The sequence below is a fragment of the Mustela lutreola genome, chromosome 4, assembly GCF_030435805.1.
Source record: "Mustela lutreola isolate mMusLut2 chromosome 4, mMusLut2.pri, whole genome shotgun sequence".
Classification (NCBI taxonomy): Eukaryota; Metazoa; Chordata; class Mammalia; order Carnivora; family Mustelidae; genus Mustela; species Mustela lutreola.
Window position 1 is genome coordinate 19,023,324 of NC_081293.1, and position 21,062 is coordinate 19,044,385.

At 46.9% G+C, this 21,062-nt stretch overlaps 1 protein-coding gene across 2 annotated transcripts in view; it reads right to left on the reverse strand.

Annotated features, from left to right (window-relative positions):
- The window catches only part of RBM20 (RNA binding motif protein 20), a 187,670-nt gene that overhangs the window by 45,288 nt on the left and 121,320 nt on the right, over positions 1–21,062 (reverse strand). For both annotated transcript variants that reach the window (XM_059173233.1, XM_059173234.1), the window contains exons 2-5: positions 5,577–6,663; positions 4,143–4,204; positions 1,812–1,906; positions 1,316–1,413 (exon numbers count right to left, since the gene is read on the reverse strand). In XM_059173233.1, the coding sequence (XP_059029216.1) occupies positions 1,316–1,413; positions 1,812–1,906; positions 4,143–4,204; positions 5,577–6,663 (1,342 nt within the window). The remainder of the gene's footprint in view (positions 1–1,315; positions 1,414–1,811; positions 1,907–4,142; positions 4,205–5,576; positions 6,664–21,062) is intronic.

Sequence of the window (21,062 nt, forward strand, 5' to 3'; positions counted from 1 at the left end):
CTCCCCAATCTGGGCACAGTCCCTTTCTCCTGGTGCTAAGATCTCAGAGCAAGGTTGTGGACCCAAACATGCCTTTGCGATCCACAGTGGGAAACAAGCCCCGCCATGGCGGTGGTGCTGGAACTGCCCACACCCCCATCCAGACCCAAGGTCAAAGACAAAGGACAGGTCTCCTCACTGAACCCTGCCATTCTGCTCTCCTGGGACTGACCCAAAGTTGCACTGACCCGGCGTGGCCCTCAGCATGGAGAGGGCAGAGAGGGAAACCACAAAATTCTCTTTCACCGAAACGTGCATGGGCTGTGAGCCCAGAGCTCCCTCTTGGAGCGCTTCTCCCGTTAAAACGTCACAGACACACACACATAGAAATCTGTGCCCAGGCAGGCCTCCCCATGCACTCAGCCCCCAGGGCCTAACACTGATACTTCTCAGCTTGCCCACCCGAAGCTTTGCATGAACACCCCGAGGCAGCGCGCAAGGGACAGCTCTCGGAGCTGGTGCTCGGGGGCCGCGGGAGAGGAGAGAAGGGGGCTACAGCTGTTCACACCACAAAGTGGAAGAAATACAGGCCTGGCCACAGACACACGGACACGAGCCTCTGGCAGGGTCCAGCCACACACATCCTGTTTTACAGAAGGTCTGGTTCTGGGCCTCCCACCTCCTTCCGTGTGTTCTAGGAGAGGAGGTGCCCGACAGCCTGGGGGCGAGGAGCGGGGAGAGGCTACATGTGTGGGCAAACAGCAAAACCAAGAGGGAGAGGAAACTGTCACCATCAGTGGGAAAAGGAGGAAAGAAGCTTTGGGGGACCGAAGAGCAGGCTGTAGAGAGAGAGGAACGAGAACACACCCCAAAACAAAGGACTTCACAGAAGCAATTACTTCCTCAAAGGGCCAACAAATACCAGGACTGCACAGTCCTTACTTTCAAACACAGTTTCTCTTTCGGGTTCAACTTCCAGAATTACCCACTCATAGGAAATAACCAACTTGAATAAAATATCAAAAAGTCTTAAAAACACACACATAGACAAAAGCTCCATCCTTTTTCTTCCCCCACTAAACCAATGTCGAACGCGAGAAAGTCTAGGCATGCTTTTGATTTTAATGATGCATGTTAGTTTTTTTTATCTATGTGTTTCAATACTAGCTGAATTAAACAGCTGTCAGCCTCTGCCCAAGGGACATGTTTTCCTGCACGACACAATGCGCCAGCTTCATGCCAGCCTCCTCTGTGAACCTCTACACCCCGGCAGAGCCGGGTGATACAAATGCTTTGACAATGACAATGACAATGGAGAAAATGCTTCTGTACTCACATTTGTCCCAGGGGCAGCCGAAGGAAATGCGGGATTTGCCTGAGCAAATGACCTTGCTGGAATGGCTGTATATGATGATCCAAGATTTGAGGCATAATCTAAATGATAAATTATACCAACTGTGTGAAATCCTAGTCGTTTACTTTACCTTCAGAAGTCATTATAAGGACATAAATCGGAAGAAAAAAATTGAAATATTCTCTTAATATATTGCTTAGTGATTGGTATAATTTTTACCCCTGGGCATGTTGATAACCAACAAAGCCTTATGTCTGTAAGAGCCTAGACAGTAGGCCAATACATTTTAGTGTCTTGGGATCTTTTTGCTACGCAGACACACACACACACACACACACATACACACACACACACAGATGGGAGGCAGGGAAGGATAGGGCACATCGGCAGGGAAGTCTAGTTATTAAAGACAGGACATCCTAAGTCTTTATGAAGCTAGTTTCTGCTTCACGCTGCTGACCTGAAGGGCCTTACTCACCTTCAGAGTTCCCAGCAGGGTTATAAACAGCTGTGCTGTTGGGAGAGGAACACAGCGTTCCCTCTGCTGAACCAAGTATACACCGGATACCAGCACTGGAGAGGGGTGGGAAAGGGGAACCAGGAGCTCAATAAGTAAAATGAAGAATTACCGTATGACCCAGAAATTCCATTCCTAGCCATAGGCCCCAAATAGTCGAAAACCAACATTCAAACAAAAACTTGTACACGAACGTTCATAGTGGCACTATTCACAATAGCCAAAAGGTAAAAACAACCCAAATATAGACCAAAAGATGAACACATAAACAACATGTGGTACATACTTACAATGGAATATTATTCAGGCATAAAGAGGTTATATAGGCTACACCACAGGTGAACCCTGAAAATATTTTGCTAAGTGAAAAAAGTCAGTAATAAAAGGCTATATATTAAATGATTCCATTTAGGGACTCCTGGGTGGTTCAGTGGGTTAAAGCCTCTGCTTTCAGCTCAGGTCATGATCCCAGCATCCTGGGATCGAGCCCCACGGCTCTCTGCTCAGCAGGGAACCTGCTTCCCCCTCTCTCTCTGCTTGCCTCTCTGACTACTTGTAATCTCTGTCTATCAGATAAATAAATAAAATCTTTAAAAAAAATGATTCCACTTGTATGAAATGTCTGGAAGAGGCAAATCCACAGAGACAGAAAGCAGGTTAGTGGTGCCAGGGACTACAAGGGAGGGAGAAAGGGAATGACTACTTCATGGGCATAGGGCTTGGGGTGATGAAAATGTTCAGGAACTACATAATGACAATACTTGCACAACTTTATGAATCTGCTAAATACCACTCATTTGCACACTTTAAAATGGTTAAAACGGGAACTTCTAAGTGGCTCAGTCAGTTAAGCATCCGACTCTTGATTTCAGCTCAGGTCTTGATCTCAGGGTCATGAGTTTGAGCCACACACTGGGCTCCATGCTGGCCGTGGAGCATACTAATCTAATCTAATTAATTAATTAATTAATTAAAAATATACAATAGAATGATTAAAATGATGACTCTTTAGGGAATTTTAACACAATAAAAAAGGAAGGAGCCAGAAAACGGAGACCCTTATAAAATTATTTTTAAAATTATGGTAAAATATACATAACACAAAATTTACCATCCTAACCATTTCTAAGTGTACAGGCCAGTGGCATTAAGCACATTTACCTTGTTGTGTGACCATCACCACCCCCCATCTCCAGAACTCTTCGTCTTGCAAAATGGAAGCTGCCCCCATTAAAAACAAACACCCACTTCCCCTCCCTTAAACCCCTGGCAACCACCATTCTACTTTTTCTGCTTTCTGTCTCTGTGAACCTGACTCCTCGAGCTACCTCTTGTAAGGGGAATCATCCAGTATTTGTCCTTTTATGACTGGGTTCCTTCACTGAGCACAATGTCCACGGGTTCGGCCATGCTGTCACATGGGTCAGAGGTCCTTTCTCCAAGGCTGAAAAGTATTCCAACGTGTGCACAGACCTCATTTTGTTAATCTCTTCATCTGTCGGTGGACTTTTGGGCTGCTTCCACCCATTGGCTACTGTGAATAAGAAAGGGAAGCCTTTCCAATGTACTTTGTTCAAAACACTCAAGGTCACTCTGCTGTTCACATCCCCGGCCATATGCCGCCTTCTCCACCTGGATGGCCCCAGCCCTCTGGGTACTGCTCTGTCCTTAACCCGCCCCTGCCTATTCTCAGCCCAGCAGCCCGGGTCCTGCCTGCTGGAGCCAGAGAGCATCGCTCCTCTGTTCGGCTCTCCAGTAATCCAGTCACTCTCAGAGCAGAATGGAGTCCTCCCAAGAAGCCCAGGAGCTCAAATGTGGGCCCGCCCCCTTCCCTGGCTCCTCACCCCCAGCAGTCCACGTTCGTCATACTGATGTCACCTGAGCATCCCAGGGCCACACCAGGACCTTCAGACTTGCTGTTTCCTCTGCCCCAGGAGTATCCATCCATCAGACAGCCCTGGGCTCATTCCAACCCCTCCTGAGGTCTCCTCAGAGAAGCCTTTCCCCAAACACCCTATGTAAAGGCAAGGACCAGCCCCCACGAGGGCACATGTGTGCACACACATGCTTCCTTCAGCTTAACATTTGCCACCAGGGATGCTATGTAAGTCACTTGTTTATTTTACCGTCTGTCCCGCCCCCCGCCATGTTAAGCATAAGCTCCTTGAGGACAGGGGTGTTGCCCATTTGTTCTCTGCTGCTTCCCTAGCGCCTAGAACAGAACATGCCGTAGGTGCTCCAGGAACGTTAGCGAAGCATGTGCAGGCACCTGCTCTCCTGGCCAGCACTCACGTTTCAGAGAAGACCAGGCATTTCTGAGCATGGAGTTTCCCTTTCACATGCAGCTCCCAGTCCTAGACCAGAAGGAAAGGAAAAGTGACCGAAGTAGAACTGAGTCCAAGAGAAGGAAAAGGGATGAGTACAGGTGTCCCCATCAGGCTAGGGGGCTCACAGCCTAGCAACCAGACCAACCCCGCCAACCCCTCTCCCTCCTGGGCTCCTCCCCACACCCGCCTTCATCTGTCCAGCCGCCATGCCATCGACCAGACCCGCATATCCAGCACCCATCTTGGACAGGAGCCCAGAATCCCAAGCCAGAGGCCCTCCTCTGGGACCCTTGGTCCCATGGCAACCCCTTGCCCCCCAGAGAGACCCCACCCACTTCTCTGACCGGTTGGGGAAATCTGGCAGGTGGACTCACAGTGAGCTGCAAAGCTTAAGAAAGAAAATGTGCCATCGCCTCCTGGTGTCGGCCAGCAACCCCCCAACAATCCCTCTACCCACCAAGTTGAAGGAATGAACTTGCACAGTGTGACCGAAGCAGAAGGACACCATGGCGTGACTCCCACTACCCAGGGATCATCAAGCTCTGCAGACCTCGTGGGAGAAGACCAGATGCACAGACCAGTGCTTAACTGACACAGGTTCTGGGAGCGCCAGACCCAGGTTCAAATCTCTACTGGGCCACTCTCTAGCTAAGGGGCCCTGAACAAGTCCTTTCCTCTATCTGGGCCTCAGTTTCCTTTTCAGCAAAATGAGATAATAATAGTCTCTGCCTCACAGAGTTACTGCTGGCCTACGGAAAGGATTTAATACGTTAGCTGTTTTAGCTCTTATTGCTCTGGATTATTTCACTGCATCTTTAATACATCTTGGGGAGGATTTATACTATAATAGACCTTTGCTTACAGGGGCCCAAAGCATCCTATGACCACGGGGAAGGGTCGTGAGGCTCCATCTCCGTCTTGCAGATGGGACACCGAGGCGCTCTATAATGATGTCCCTCGGTCTCACCTGAGACGTGCTCTCTGGCCCTCATCCAAAATTCCGCCAACGTTTTCCTTCCCTTCCACACTCAGGACGACGCACTCTGAGCATAACCCAGAGGAAGAGCCCTCCTCAAGGAGGCAGGAGACCAGCTCCTGAGTCCCTTCTCTGTCACGCGGGTGCGGTCACCCCCACTCGGCCGAAGTTTTCTCATCGATAAACTTGGGTAGGAATCTCTTACTTGCCTTAAAGCAAGGGAGTGGTCCCAATACATTTCTGAAACAAACGTGAGTTCTACTATCTCCAATTTTGATCAAGAGTACTGATGGCAAAATCCTGCCACCAAGTCCCCAGGTGGAACCATTCCTAGCTTTTGAGTGGCTAGTGTTGGGTTGTGGGGGTGAGCCCCGCCCCCCAGACTCCAGCTGTGGCTCCCCGGGGCCATCTCGGAGGACTCACCTTCAAATCAAAGACCTTCTTGTCACAGATGCTACAGACGTGGGGCAGGTGCAGGGGGGCCACACCGTGAAAGTCATTCAGCTCGTGAGCCTGCAGGGGCCTCACGGACAGCAGGGCCGGCTCCTCCTTGGCCCGCCGCCGGGCACCGCTGAAACCCTGTTTGCTGTTGTTCAGCCGCCCCCCAAAGGAAGGCGGGGTCCTGTCTGGGGTGGGCTCCTCAGGGTCATACAGCTCATAGGGCTGGCTGGGGGGTGGAGGCCACAGGTTAGGGCCTGATGTCAGATCGGGCTTGCTCTGGCCAGAGAATCCGTGGGGGCTCTCCCACTGGCTGTTTGGACCCTGAAGCAGCGGACCTACCTCGCCTTTCATGCCCCCGGCCTGCTCAGCCGCAAATCCACCTGCCACATGCGACCCTTGGGAGCTGGGTCCGTAAAAGTCCTTGGGAAAGGCAGCTTGGCCGTCTTGCCCTGAGTGGCTGTAGTGGCCTTCGTAGGTCACGCTGCCTGTGGTAGAGGCCGTGGCCGGCAGGAAGCCGGGCTGACTGTCTGTTTCCGAGCCATACGCCTGGCTGGCGCTGGCCTTGCCGTACTCGTAGAATCCTGCCGCAGCAGGAGCAGGCCCTGTCTTGCCAATGCCCAAGATGACCGCTGGCTGGGCGGGGGTCTGAGGCATGACCCCACCAAAAGGATGCATCACCACAGTGTTGGAGGGTTGGCTGGGAAGGTTCACGGAGGGCCCCGGGCCTCGTGTCTGGCCGGGGGGCGAGAAGGCAATCGCATTAGAGGGAAACCGGGCACTGGGCACAGTCGCAGCATGTTGGGGTACCCCAGTGTGGCTGTGGGGGGTGCTGATCACAGACGGATGCCTCAGCTGGTTGAAGAGAGGCTGGGACATGGCCACTTTGGAGAGGACTTGGTTCAGGACTGTGGCGGCTGCAGTGTTGTTGGTCACAGCTGTCTGTGCCAGCTTCAGCCGGTGGAGGGTGAGCTGGGCTTGCAGCTGGGCCAGTTGGAGGCTGGCAGGTGAAGGAAGCAGAGGGTTCGGGTTACCCACCGAGAATGGGTTCTTGTCCAGGAGCTTGGCGGCACTGCAGAAACACAAAAGGCTAGATGTAACAGCCAGCTTTCACCAGGGGGCAAAGGGCTCTTTCCTCACTTACGCGTGGTTACCCACATCCTCTAAAACCCACCCACACTGACCCCCACATACCAGCGAGTTTGCAGAAAACCTGTACTCACACATATACCAGTTTGTTTAAAACACCAATAGAGGGGGCAGCTGAGTGGCTCGGTGGGTTAAAGCCTCTGGCTCTGGCTCAGGTCATGATCCCAGGGTCCTGGGATGGAGCCCCTCGTTGGGCTCTCTGCTAGGCAAGGAGCGTGTTTCCCTCTCTCTCTCTGCCTGCCTCTCTGCCTACTTGTGATCACTGTCTGTCAAATAAATAAATAAAATCTTAAAAAAAAAACTCTAACAGAAAAATTATTTTATGACAGAATGGTCAATCTCACTGGTAATCAGAGATACAAGCTAAAATCATTAGAAAAAAAATCTTCTCTAGCAAAATAGCAAAAAAACAACAAAAAAAACCTTTTTCTTAGTAAATCATTCGGTATTGATAAGACAAAGTGGAGTGGACACATTGTTAGTGTTAGTCTAAACTCATGCAACTCTGTTAAAAGAGAGCCTGATAATACTACTCATCACAGCTACACTCTCTGACCTAGTAATTCAATTCTGTAAATCCGTCCTAAGAAAATGAGCTAAAATGCAGACAAAACTTGATGCCTAAAGAGGTTTAATAATACTACATCATTTAAGAGTCCAAAGTTGAAAATTACCAATTTCCGATAACAGGGGTTAGGAGGGGTTTTAAACAAAGTAAATTATGATATAGCTACATAATAAAATGTCAAGGAATCATTTACTATTGATGCAAATTTCTACGTTATTATATAATATTTAAAACATGCAAAAAAATGTATCCAACACCAAGGTTAAAACAGGAAACATTCCAACATACTAATAAATGCCCCACCCTACCATTGCCGACAGGAGCTACTATCTTGGATTTGGCAAGGTCATTGTTTACAACAACAACAAATTAGTGACATGAACAAATCCATAGACTCTATATGTTAAGCAAAAAAAAAAAAGAAGAGCAGGCTTCAAATTCACAAATTCACATGCAGAGTAAATTATGTGTCTATTTGTGCCAAACACATTTTCATCCCCATCCCCCTTGCACATCCAAAAGCAACAGGAATCAAGCTCCCTTCAATCCACTCTCAAATCCAAGTAGCATAAGGAATAACCAAAAAAATCCCAAGTGAAGTCTGAACCTGAAGTCGTGGGCAGTAGTGGGCCCTCACGGAAGCTTACTGTGGCTGTGTTCCATCTGACGTGTGCCTTTCATGTCTGACCTCTGTTGGTTGGTTATGGTGTTTTCTCGACCAAAAACCAGGATGCACGATCCCAGAAAGTCTGGACATGTGGCTACTATTGTCAGGGCTGTTTGATAAGACCGTAGTTTCTGGGTCTTCAACTCCCCTTCTGGGTAGCGGGTGTAATCGGGGAAATGTGTTTGGGATGACGATGAACTGGAATTCCCAGGACACAGTAACGTTAACAGGAAGAATAAGACTGAGCATTTGAAGCTGGGGTTACCAGGGACAACCCGGGCTCCGCCTTCAGCATGCTTACAGGAGTCTGGGGCAGAGACTGCACGGCTGGGACCCTTCAGACAAGGGGTCCACTGTCATGGGCTCTGGACAGAGTAAGTCTGATGAAACAAAGAAGAGAGAGACAGGGGGTGGGCCCGGTGAGGAAAAAGGGGGAGCCACGGAAAGTGTGGGCATTTCACAGCTCTCCCACTTTGGAGATGCTTTAGGAAAGAGAGCGTCTGCTTAGGATGGCATTTTGCATCGGTCTGAGAGAACAGCGGGTGGCAGGGAGGAGATGTGGCGTACCTGGTGGACAGGAAGGTAAGGAGGAGAGAGCCTAACATTTACTGAGTGGCGATGCTCCTGTGTGACCAGTGCTCAGCCCATGTCATCCCCTTTGATCTCTCCATCAGTCCTACTGGGGAGAAAATGTTCACCCCATCTCTCAAGGCAAGAACCAAAAGCACGGAAAGATGAGGTGACCTTCTTATGAACACTCACTGTTGCAGAATATAGGCATGGGATTCGAACCCCAGCCGGGCTTTGAAAAGAAGAGAAGGGACACCGGTGGTTGGGTATGTGGCTTCTCAGCCCTCCCTGAGTACAGCATCTCTCCATGGGTTGCTGCATTGCTTTGTCTCAAGTGAGTTCTCAGAACATCAGGCACACCAACATTCAACCATCAGTGCAAAACACAGTTCAAAGCCAGATAAAAACGACTTTGGATTATTCTTTCCCATTCTGTGAGAATTCAAGACTTTTCCACAAGTCACCGAAGAGACATTGCCTTCACCCAGGCAGCCAGCCCTTCTGTGCTCCCAGAACAGAACAGTTTGGCTGTGTTTTAAGATGCTGGGAGGCTGGGGGAGTCACAGTTACAGGTGGTTACAAACCTTTCCTCCTCTGGGCGGTTGTGCTCGTTACACCCCAGTCTTGGTGGCCCAGTGTGTCCCAAGCACAATCATGGCAGCAGCAGCGCTAGGGAGGCACTAATTGTCCAGGTAGGCGAGAGTATGAAGGGAAAGGAGGATGGTCAAGAGCCTGATGATAGATTTCTCCTCGTGTAGTATTAAGTAGCTGAGATTTAGAAGAGCAATTAACCTCAACTCAAAACCCTGCCCACACAGGGCCAACCCTTCCTACCAGGTTTGTCCGCGACACAGCCTGTCCCTGTTAACAAGGCGATAATGAGGTGCCAACTTCGTTTCCATGACCAGGGTATGGCATGATTGGTTTTGTTTTCCCCAGAGAAGTCAGCTGTATTTTCTAAAACTGTGTTCTGCGCTGGAAGGAGCTCTTGCAAGAGATTCGCCTTCACCTCTGAAAGGACACGCAAGGAAGAGCTGTCTTTCCAACTAGGAAAGCCAACCTCGCTGGGTGTTTGTAGGTCAGCCACGAGAAGTAGGCGCTCTTCCGAGCGCGGCGCAAGTTATAGAAGTTCACCGGTTCAGATGCAGCGTGAAATAATGAAATAAGGTTCACTAGATTTTCTTCCCAACGTCTGCTTTGCCTCACAAATTTATATCGTCCCCGGCCTTCACCAACTTTGAGTGGAAGTGATTCTGCATCAATCATGAGAGTTAGGTGCCTCCTTCGAAACAAAGCTCCTTAAAAAGGAGAACACATTATCCTATTTAAAAGAAAGAAAGAGAAGGAAGGAAGGAAGGTAGGAGAAAGAGAGAGAGAGAGAGGAAGAGGGAGGGACTGAATGGATGGGATAAGGGAGGAGGGAGGAAGCAAGCTCTAAAATCCTTAGACTACCAGAGTTAAAGACCTAAAAGTCAGGTGCATATAGCAATCATATTTCTAAGCCTCAAACTATGAGATCACTAGGGGTTAGAACTAATGTCACCTTCTTGTATTCCTGCCACCTGCATTTGTCACTGTTACCTCACTTAGCACATCCTGCTTTGTGTTAAAAATAATTGCTTATGTACCTTTCTCCCTCTACCAGACATAAGGTCCACAAGGGAACAGGGCGTGGTGTGGGGATTCTCCCATCATCCTGGCATGCTGTCTCCTACCTGGCAGTCACTCAGTAACCTTGGTGAAGGGACTGAAGAAGGAAGATAGTGGACGTGGCTCATCAGAACCTGGAGGCTGTCGGGGCACCTGGGTGGCTCAGTGGGTTAAAGCCTCTGCCTTCGGCTCAGGTCATGATCCCGGTGTCCTGGGATCAAGCCCCACATCGGGCTCTCTGCTCAGCGGGGAGCCTGCTTCCCCCTCTCTCTCTTCCTGCCTCTCTGCCTACTTGTGATCTCTGTCAAATAAATAAATAAGATCTTAAAAAAAAAAAAAAAAAAGAACCTGGAGGCTTTAAGATGTGGACTACTCATGTGAGAGTAGACATCTCTGTGGATAAAAACCCTTAAACAGTTCCAAAAGGAGAATCTAAGTATACCCAGGAAGCAAATGGATTTTTCTGTTGTAGACGGCTCAAACCCCAATCAGGTACAGAGTCACTTGCCTCAAAGAGTACCTACCATTCCCCATTCCAAAGCAGGAGTTCCAATACATCCTTCTCTGTGCCCAATCTAGGTTTTGAAATTGAAGGAATAATCCGTACGGTAGGCTGAATAATGATCACTTCCCAAGATGATCCAACCCTCATCCCCAGAACCTGTACATGGTAAAGGGGACTTCGCAGATGTAATTAAATTTAGGATCGTGAGATGGAGAAATTATCCTGGACTATCCGGGTGGGCCCAATGTCATCACAAGCATCCTTAAAAATGGAGGCAGAAGGATCAGAGTCAGAGAGAAAAGATATGGGGACGGAAGCAGAGGTCTGAGACCAAAACAGATTCAATCCCTGCTGGGGCTCTGAGAGGAAGGGGCCACGAGCCGAGGAAATGCACGCACTCTCCAGAAACTGGAAAAGTCAAGGAAATGAATTTCCCCTAAAGTCTCGAGAAGGAATCAGCCCTGCTCACACCCTGACTTTGCCTCAGTGAGATTGATTTTGGATTTCCGACTTCCAGAACTATAAAATAAGAAAGTTGCATTTTCGTGAGCCCCTCAAGTTCTGGTACTAGGTTCCAGAAGCAATAAGAAACTAATATAATCCAGCAAGAAAATCAGATGCAAGGGAGGCTCTGTCTCAGAGAGGCAGTGGTGGGTGTGGGGGTATTGGCTGGATCTTATTGGTATAGACTCAGCCCCCTGGGGGCCCAGGAAACACAGACCTTCTGACTGGTTGTCCCAACATTCTCTGGGAACCTTGCCAGAAGCCAGCAAAACCCAGACGTTTCTTCCTTCTCAAAGTCAGCTTTCTTTAACCCAGAGGGATGAGTGGCAACCTGGGAAATCTTTGAACTGCAGGGATCAATTAGGGATCAAATCATCCTCTCGCACCCCCCCCCCACCCCAACAAGGAGAGAAAGTGACGTGCCCAGAGCCACACAGCTGGGTGGCAGCAAATCCTTAGTGAGAGCCCAGATCATCCAAACCAGCTTCTCACACCCAACAGAATAGCATTGCCTCCCAAAGCCCTAGCTAAGCCCCAGAACTACCTATTTCATCACCAAATTATCATCTCCACCCATATTTATCTCTCTGCTCTGCTCCAGAGATCCTGACTACTTTTGATATACAAGGCTCTCACGGAGCACCAGGGCGATGCAACATGCAGTCCCCCTTCTGGAATCCCCACAACTCTGGAGGTGGTAGCAGGGAGGCCCCCTTGTCTGGGGAGGGGGTAGAGGCAAAGTTCTCTGCACCTGCTGCATTTCTTCTCCTTAAACTATGCAGTGGCGCTGTTTGCAGCCAAGGAGGGGAAGCATGAACCGGGCGTGCCGCGTAGCAAGTTCTGCTGCCTGGGTATCTGGCAGGGAGCGGGAACAGCTTATCACTCAGCACAGCCACTGTGACTCACCCAGGCCTCTGAAGGCTAACTGCCGCCGCACCCACCCCCCCCCCCCCCACCGCCCCGGCGCCAGGGTTGCCTTTCTGAGCCATTAATTGTTACAAAGAATTCTCCATGCATAATTATATTAAAAACTCTGGTTCCATGCTCACTTAGACAGCATTTTTTAATTAAAGCAGCATTTCTCTCAAGAGTTCTCAAAATCAAATATAACATAAAGGAGAACCGGTTGCCTTTAGAATGCCACGATATTCATGAGATCCAGATGAAAACTGCTTCTAATGGTTTAATTCTGTAGTGTTGAAAGGATGTGCAACATATTGTATTCACCGGAGAACGAAACAGCTGTCTTGGCTTGAAAACACTCATTATTTGTCCCAGAGCTCATTACTTGTCCCAGAGCTCTTTCATATTTTATTCTGAGTCCCAAGCAGGCTGCAATGACGGATTAGTATTTGGGCACAAGGAGGGAGGCAGTGTCTTTCCTTGGTTTGAGTCAGGCACGGTGCTGGAAACTCAGCAAGATTTTCATGATGTACCCAAGCCGGTTCTGAAAGAGGGCAGGGCACCCAATACACAGGCAGGAGCTGTGGGGCCTCTGCTCAGAAACAGAACGGGCATTCATGTGTTTGTTCATTTGGCCTACGTGGACTGAGCATCTATTAGGCACCAGGCAAAGTTGCTAGGTGGTGGGAACACAGAGAGAAGCAAAGAGAAATCTTCCTGAGAGCACGGGGGAGCCAGATGGCCCCAGAGAGTGATGCGTGTGCTAACTCCAGCGAGCACAGAGACAGTAAGGCGCAGGGTGGGGGTGGGGGTGTTCAAGCCTCAGACATTTTAGAGAAATGCAACCAATGAAAGAAAAGGCCGTCTAAAGGGCTGTCCCTGAACTTGGAACAAAGACAAACATTCCGGACTTATTAAGCCACCTATAGAGCAAAGATGCATCAGCCATCAGTGAAAGGTGGTTGTAGGGTAAACTGTGGTCAGAGACCCAGGCTTCCTTCCACCTACCTGCCTCTTACTGGTTGTAGGATGGGGAAACGTCACTTAATTTTTCCAACACTCAGAATTTTCTCATCTGTCAAATGGGATAGTAACCTCATCCAGGGTGAAATGTGACACAAGCCCAGCCAACCAGAGCCTGCCGGCCACAGTGACTGGCTCAGGGATGGACACTCTGTTGGAGCAACTGGGAGAGAGACAGTCGTTGGTCCTGCCATGCGTGGGTTGCTAAGCTGGTTGAATTTAAGCCAGTGTTTAAGGAGAGGCTGCTTGAGAACAAAGCTAACCCAAAGGCACTGCCCAAAGACAGCAGCACAGGCAGCTTCAGAATGACCTCCTGGGGGGGACTTAAACCAGCATCCCCTGCCTCTGCTTGGACATTTCTGTACATGAATCAATGCGCTTCCTTTATTTGCTTCAGGAAAATAATAATGTCATAAGAAAGCCGACCTACCTGAACCATCTGCTTCTAATTCAGATGGTTTCCCCACCATGGCCCCACATTGACTCGAGAGTTCCCTGTTACCCTCTAGTCTCCTCTACACGGTGCCCTGACCGGCAGGCCCCAGTGGCAGTGGAAACTCAGGCAGTCACTTTGCTGTGACTCTCTGCTGACCAGAGATACCTGCTTCTTGGAGCTTTGGGACACAGAATGCTCTACTACTCTTTCTGAAATAAGAGCCCCATATCCTGGTCTCTAGGCCAGGTGTGAATGGGGTGCAGAAGAAAAGTCCCCCACAAGGGTATGGGCAGCCTGACAACCTTTTTCCAGGTATGGAGATCCTGCTCTGACCCTACGGGGGCTCCTGTGAGCAGGGGATGCCTTGTAGCCCTCACCAGGGGATAATTTCTAACTAACACCATTCGTTTCTCAGCACCAAACAGGCCAGTTTGGGTATACTAAGGACTGGCTTTAAAAAAGGCATTAGTTATCCTCCTGGAAGAAAAGGTTCCTCATTAAAGACATATGGTTCTTACTCTTCCTTCCCGTGTACACAGCCAGCGACATTCGGGCTGCCGGCTGCCCTGTATGAACCGGGGGTAGGAAAATCAGGCATCGTGCGTTCTTGACCTAACTTGAGGCTTGTCGTCTGTGTCACGGTGGATGACAGACTCTACCTCTCTAAGCCTCGGTGTCCTCATCTATGAAAAAAGTTCACAATCTTGTCTGGGTTACATTACGAGGACTGACGTGGGGTTAAGGAAAGCATGGTCGGATCCCTCTGCAAACTGTGCAGTGCTGCACACAGGGCTGGGTGTGGCACAGTCTGGAACATTATTAGAAAGAGAACATATCCTGTGAGTACAACACACCCTCCATTTCTGAAAACATTCCTCCACAGAGGAAGTGGTATGCGTGACTCAAGTCCTTGGAGATAAACTCATGGCCACTAGGATTCAGGGTAGGACGAGTTAAAATCAGTTCAGCTACAATTATGGAGTACCAGCCATATCAATGTGATTGTGCTCTGCACCCCAGATGGGGGTGGGGATGGGAAGCAGCACGGCCCAGAGGCTAGGGGCACAGGTTTCCAAGTTGGCATCAAGATGGGTGTGAATTCCAGTTTGCTACTTGTAGGCTGGAGATGGTGGCAGATACTTATCCTCTCTCAGCCTCAGGGTCCTCGTCCTTAAAGCAGGGACAGCTGTATCTAAGCTATAGGCTTTTCTTGAGGGTTAAATGACAGGGTGTATGTAAATAGTTCTGCATGGTTCCTAGCACACATTAAGCCTTCACCGGGCAATGTCACAGTGACCATTTCTACTACTAGTCTTTTTACCATCGCCATAACCGTGACCATCACTATCACCATTACCATGACTATTACTATCAACCTTACCATAACCGTTAGCAACCACCATCACTATAGCCATTACTATCACCATTACTATTATCATCAAGATTACCGCGACCAGGACTATTACCGTCACCATTACTAGCCACCATTACTATCACCATCACCATCACTGTCGCCATTACTGTCACCATCGCCATTACGATCACACTGTTCTCACCATTACCTTCACTATCACCCCGACTGTTCTCTTCAGTATTACTACTGCCAATACCATCCCCTTTAGTACGACCATCACCATCATCATTATCATCAGTGCAGGTGGCAGGTGGGCTCTGCCTGGGCAGAGAGACAAATCTTCCTTAGAGACAGATGGGGATGGAAGAAGGAAATGCAAAGAGATGTTCAAATGGATGGAAGAGGAGTAATAATAAGGGGGGAGGCCTGCGGATTGGGACTTGGGGGCATGGAAAGAGTTACAGCAGCTGCTTGGTGACCTGGTAGGTAGTCAACAACAGACTTAAAGGGCTGTGGGTTAACAACAGGGATGCAGCTGAATGAAGTTCAGCAGTGCGAACGTGTGTGGACACACAGCAAGGTTCTCCCTGGTAATGCTCAGCCAGCCAGAAGCAGAAGCCGAGAACTATAGCCCAGAGCACTGGAGTGCCTAAGTCAACCAGAAGGGCCACATTTGCAGTCAAGCCCAGTATCTTTCAAGATAATCTCCCAGGAATTTAAATTCACTTCCAGTTCGACTCAATTCCCTTTCCTGGTCAAGCAATGAAGGTGTCATTTCTTCTTACGTGCAGAGATATAAAATATAATCCAGGCAAGAGAGCTAGTTCATGACCGGGGAAGAGAATGTTTTCCAGGTTTGGTCACACCTTCATCACGTGGTCAAATCAAATACAGCGCAATGGTTGGGGCCGGGTCATTGCTGAGTCCTGCCTTTCCCTTGTCTCCTGGGAGCTGAACTTCAAATCATGAATTCTTAACTCTACCATAATGCTCTTAGAAGCTAGGTCAGGATGTGAGCCACAGAAACAGTCCCTGAAGGCCGGGTAACAAAGATGAAAATGATGGGGCGCTTGGGTGGCTCAATGGGTTAAGCCTCTGCCTTCGGCTCAGGTCATGATCTCAGGATCCTGGATCGAGCACCGCATCGGGCTCTCTGCTCAGCGGGGAGCCTGCTTTCCCCTCTCTCTCTGCCTACTTGTGATTTCCCTCTCTCTGTCAAATAAGTGAATAAAATCTTTAAAAAAAAAAAAAAGATGAAAATGATGATACCATGGTAATATCGGGGCTAAGGTTCAAACTCTAGCTCATTATCACAAATGTTAAAGGCAAGAAGAGGGCTTAGAGATCACTTAAGTTTAACCCACTCATTCTACAGAGGGAAAAAAAGTGGAACTTCATGAAGTTGGTGTAATATGTGAATCACCCCAAGTCACACAGCTAGCTAGAGGAGAGCAGGGACTGGAGTCCACGTCGCCTCATCATTCAGGGCTAATGAAGCTCTTTCGGTGGCACACATCCTAGTCAACATTCCTGCCAAGTCTTCTCCTTCGTAAGAAGAGGGAGGTCACACTTATTTTTTTTGATAGTGCTATCTGCTTAGCAACGATAGGGCTACTGGATTATCACTAGTGAGGACTCCGTGTTTAATTTCAAGATGACTGGGTTAGTGCTGGCATTATCCCATGTGTGGGCTCCAGCTATGACATTACCACGGGATGATTCACATTACCATGACGCCTCTTGCAGGTGTTCATAACAAAAATGATGATTTTACCATCTCTCTTTTGTTGTGTGTTTTTTAGTTGAAGTATTTTCTTTAGTTTAATTTTTTTCTTTATTTTTAAGTTAACATATGATGTATTATTTGTTTCAGGGTACAGGTCTGTGATTCACCAGTTTTACCCAATTCACAGCTCTCCCCATAGCACATAACCCATGTATGTACATAGCACATACCCAATGTCCATCCACACTGCCCACCCCCGCCCCTCCAGCAACCCTCAGTTGCTTGAGATATTCTTGAGATTAAGAGTCACTTACGGTTTGCCTCCCTCTCTGGTTTCATCTTGTTTCATTTTCCCTCTCTTCCTCTATGATCCTCCGTCTTCTCAAATTCTTCAAATCAGTGAGATCATATGGTAATTGTCTTTCTCAAATTGACTTATTTTGCTTAGCATAATAGCCTCTGGTTCCATCCACATTGTTGCAAATGGCAAAAGATTTTGGGTTTGTTGATAGCTGCATAATATTCCTGTGTGTGTGTGTGTGTGTGTGTGTGTGTGTGTGTGTGAATTTATCAATTCATCTGTTGATGGACATCTAGGCTCTTTCTGTAGTTTGGTTAGGAAGACACAAAGAAATGGAAAAATGTTCCATGCTCATGGATTGGAAGAACAAATATTGGGAGAATGTCTATGCTACCTAGAGCAATCTACACATTTAATGCAATCCCTATCAAAATACCATCAACTTTTCTCAAAGAAATGGAACAAACACTTCTTAAATTTATATGAAACCAGAAAAGACCCCGAATCGCCAGAGGAATGTTGAAAAAGAAAACCAAAGCCGGTGACATCACAATTCCAGACTTCAAGCTCTGTTACAAAGCTGCAATAATCAAGACAGTATGGTACTGGCACAAAAACAGACACATAGATCAGTGGAACAGAATAGAGGGCCCAGAAATAGACCCTCAACTCTATGGTCACCTAACCTTTGACAAAGCAGGAAAGCATGTCCAATGGAAAAAAGACATTTTCTTCAACAAATGGTGTTGGGAAAATTGGACAGACACATGCAGAAGAATGAAACTGGACCACTTCCTTATACCATAGACAAAAATAGACTCCAAATGGACGAAGGATCTCAATGTGAGAAAGGAATCCATCAAAATCCTTGAGGAGAACACAGGCAGCAACCTCTTCAACCTCAGCCGCAGCAACTTCTTCCTAGAAACATTGACAAAGGCAAGGGAAGCAAGGGCAAAAATGAACTATTGATTTCATCAAGATCAAAAGTTTTGCACAGCAAAGAAACAGTCAACAAAACCAGAAGACAGCCAACAGAATGGGAGAAGATATTAGCAAGTGACATATCAAACAAAAGGCTAGTAACAAAAATCTATAAAGAACTTCTCAAACTCAATATCCAGAGAACAAACAATCTAATCAAGAAATGGGCAAAAGGCAAAGAAGACATCCAAATGGCCAACAGACACATGAAAAAGTGCTCAACATCACTTGGCATCAGGGAAATACAAATCAAAACCACAGTGAGATACCACCTCACACCAGTCAGAATGGCTAAAATTAACAAGTAAGGAAACAACAGGTGTTGATGAGGATGCAGAAGAAGGGGAACCCTCCTACACTGTTGGTGGGAATGCAAGCTGGTGCAGCCACTCTGGAAAACAGCATGGAGATTCCTCAAGAAGTTGAAAATAGAGCTACTCTATACCACCCAGCAATTGCACTACTAGGTATTTACCCCAAAGTTTATAGCAGTTGAAGTACTAATCAGTATTTACACTTCATTAGCTATCTGATTTCCAGGATAATCAAATGGGAAGTTAAGTCAGATATGCTCGTTTCCAGTTTAGTTAAAAAGACTGAGACCAAGAAAGGTCTAGTAAAACACTTGAAGGCATTCAGCCAATAAGGGACTTGAACGAAGGTCCTTTTACTCTAAGGCCAGGATTCTATTCTCCACCCACATATTCGCTAAGCAGAACTTCTCAAACCACATTCCTCGCTCTCTTTCTTTGGGTGTGATTTGTTTTGCAGGGGCTTTCTTTTGTTTCTTTAAAGATACTAAAATACAAAACATTTTGTTTATTTTGTGATTTTTCTCCCAATTTGTCACAGTATTTAATTTTTTCCCCAGCTCTATTGATATATTCTTTAAGTTTTTTATTTATTTAAGTAATTTCTGCACCTGACATGGTGCTTGAAGTTACCACCGGCAGTACTATTGTTTTATAAAACATTTTATTTATTTATTTATTTATTTATTTATTTAAATCAAGATCAAAAGTCACACGCTCTTCTGACTGTGCCAGCCAGGTGCCCCACCAGCTTTATTTGATAGTAACATTGTCTAAGTTTAAGATGTACAATGTAATGGTGTGATATATGTAGGTATTATGAAATGATTGCCACAATAAGTTTGGTTAACAATCTAAGATGTGATTTTTAAATAACACATTTGGTGTTATGAAATGACCAGTTTTTTGGCCCACGGTACTCTTCCACGTTCCTTCAGTCAGCATAAGATTCTCTAAACCAGGGGACGTGCAGTCACCAAGGGGCATCTAGAGATTCTATAACTGACAAGAGAGGCCTGCCTTTCCTGGTGGAGTTATCAGAAGTGTTCAAATGTGCAAAAGAGAGCTGATAATGCCTCAAATAGAGCCAAGAACACACACTCTGCTAGCATCACGACAGGAAAGACTTACAGCAGAGCAGAATTAACATGGACATATCCACCAAGAACCATGCATTCCTTTTTTTTCTTTTCCTTCTTCTGTATCAATTTAATTTCTGTAAAATATCCTTTATTTTATAAAACAAGGGGCACCTGGGTGGCTCAGTTGGGAAAGTGTCCGACTTTTGATTTTTGCCCAGGTCATGATCTCGGAGTTGTGAGACAGAGCCTCAAGTCAGGCTCACATGCTGGGCATGGAGCCTGCTTAAGATCCTCTCCCTCTCCCCTCCCCGAAAAATAAACATAAATAAATAAATAAATAAAATGTTTTATAAAACAATAGTACTGCCAGAGGTAACTTATTTTTAATATTCACATTTTTTCTTTTGAACTTTAAAAGCTATAAAAATATGAAGAATATAATAAATCTTTACAAGTTTATTACCTGCCCATTGCCCCAAATTAACAAATGCCATGATTATGGTCATTTTTGTCTGATATATTTTTCTAAAAAAAAAAAAAACCACAAAATTATACAAAATCAAAGTCCCCTTTGAGACTCTGCCCATCTAATTCCTCCGTCTCCGTAAGGACATCCATGTGTCATGTGTGTGTCTATCTATATATCTGTCTATGTCTCTCTAAATAAGAAAAAGCATAAAACTAAGAGACTTTTCTATACCTGTGTATGCTTATAAACCAGCATGTAGAACTGTTTCAACAATACTTCTCCTAAAGAAAGAAATGCATATTCTCTGTAGTTAGTTCCTTCCTTCCTTCCTTTTGGAAAGGTTTTATTTATATATTTGAGAATTTGAGAGAGAGAGAAAGAGGGCACTAGTCGGGGTTGGGGGGAGCAGTGAGCAGGAATCCCGATGCGGGGCTCCATCCCAGGACCCTGGGATCATGACCTGAGCCAAAGGCATACGCTCAGCTGCCTGAGCCACCCAAGTGCCCCTCTGTAGTTTCTTTGAACACACTGAGGCTGCAGGCAGGGTGGTGGTGTGAAAAACTCGCTGACCTAGAAGAATCAGAAGACCCAGGCACCACAGCCACTGCTTACTCCCTGTGGAACCAGAAGCTGGTCAGCCCTCTTTTTATGCAGAATGAGAAACCTAGATGAAAGGACCTCCAAGATCTCTTCTACCTCTGAAATCTGAAAAACCTCAGGTTTCATTTCCTCATCTGTCAAATGGAGATAATGTCTGCTCTGGCTAGCTGTTGTCAAGAGTGAAGGTCATGGGGTGCCTGGGTGACTCAGCGGGTTATGCCTCTGCCTTTGACTCGGGTCAAGGTCTCAGGGTCCTGGGATCAAGCCCCACGTCGGGCTCTCTGCTCAGCAGGGAGCCTGCTTCCCCCTCTCTCTGTCTGCCTCTCTGCCTACTTGTGCTTTCTCTCTCTGTCAAATTAAAAAAATAAAAAAAGAGAGAGTGAACGTGATGGGCAGGCTTGCGGTGAAGCATGACGATGTCGCAGGTAGAATCAAATAATATTTTAAAATAAGAATCAAATACTATTTAATGATGACATATAAATATAAAATGAACATTATTTAATAATATATTATTCATATTCATATACTACGTATTATTACGATTATAATATCACATGACTGATATACAATAAATGTTGTAAAATAATATCATCTATAATTTATTATTATTACTTCTCACAAATTAAGCTATTGTTAAGCTCCTGGAAATGCTTTTAAAGAAACTGT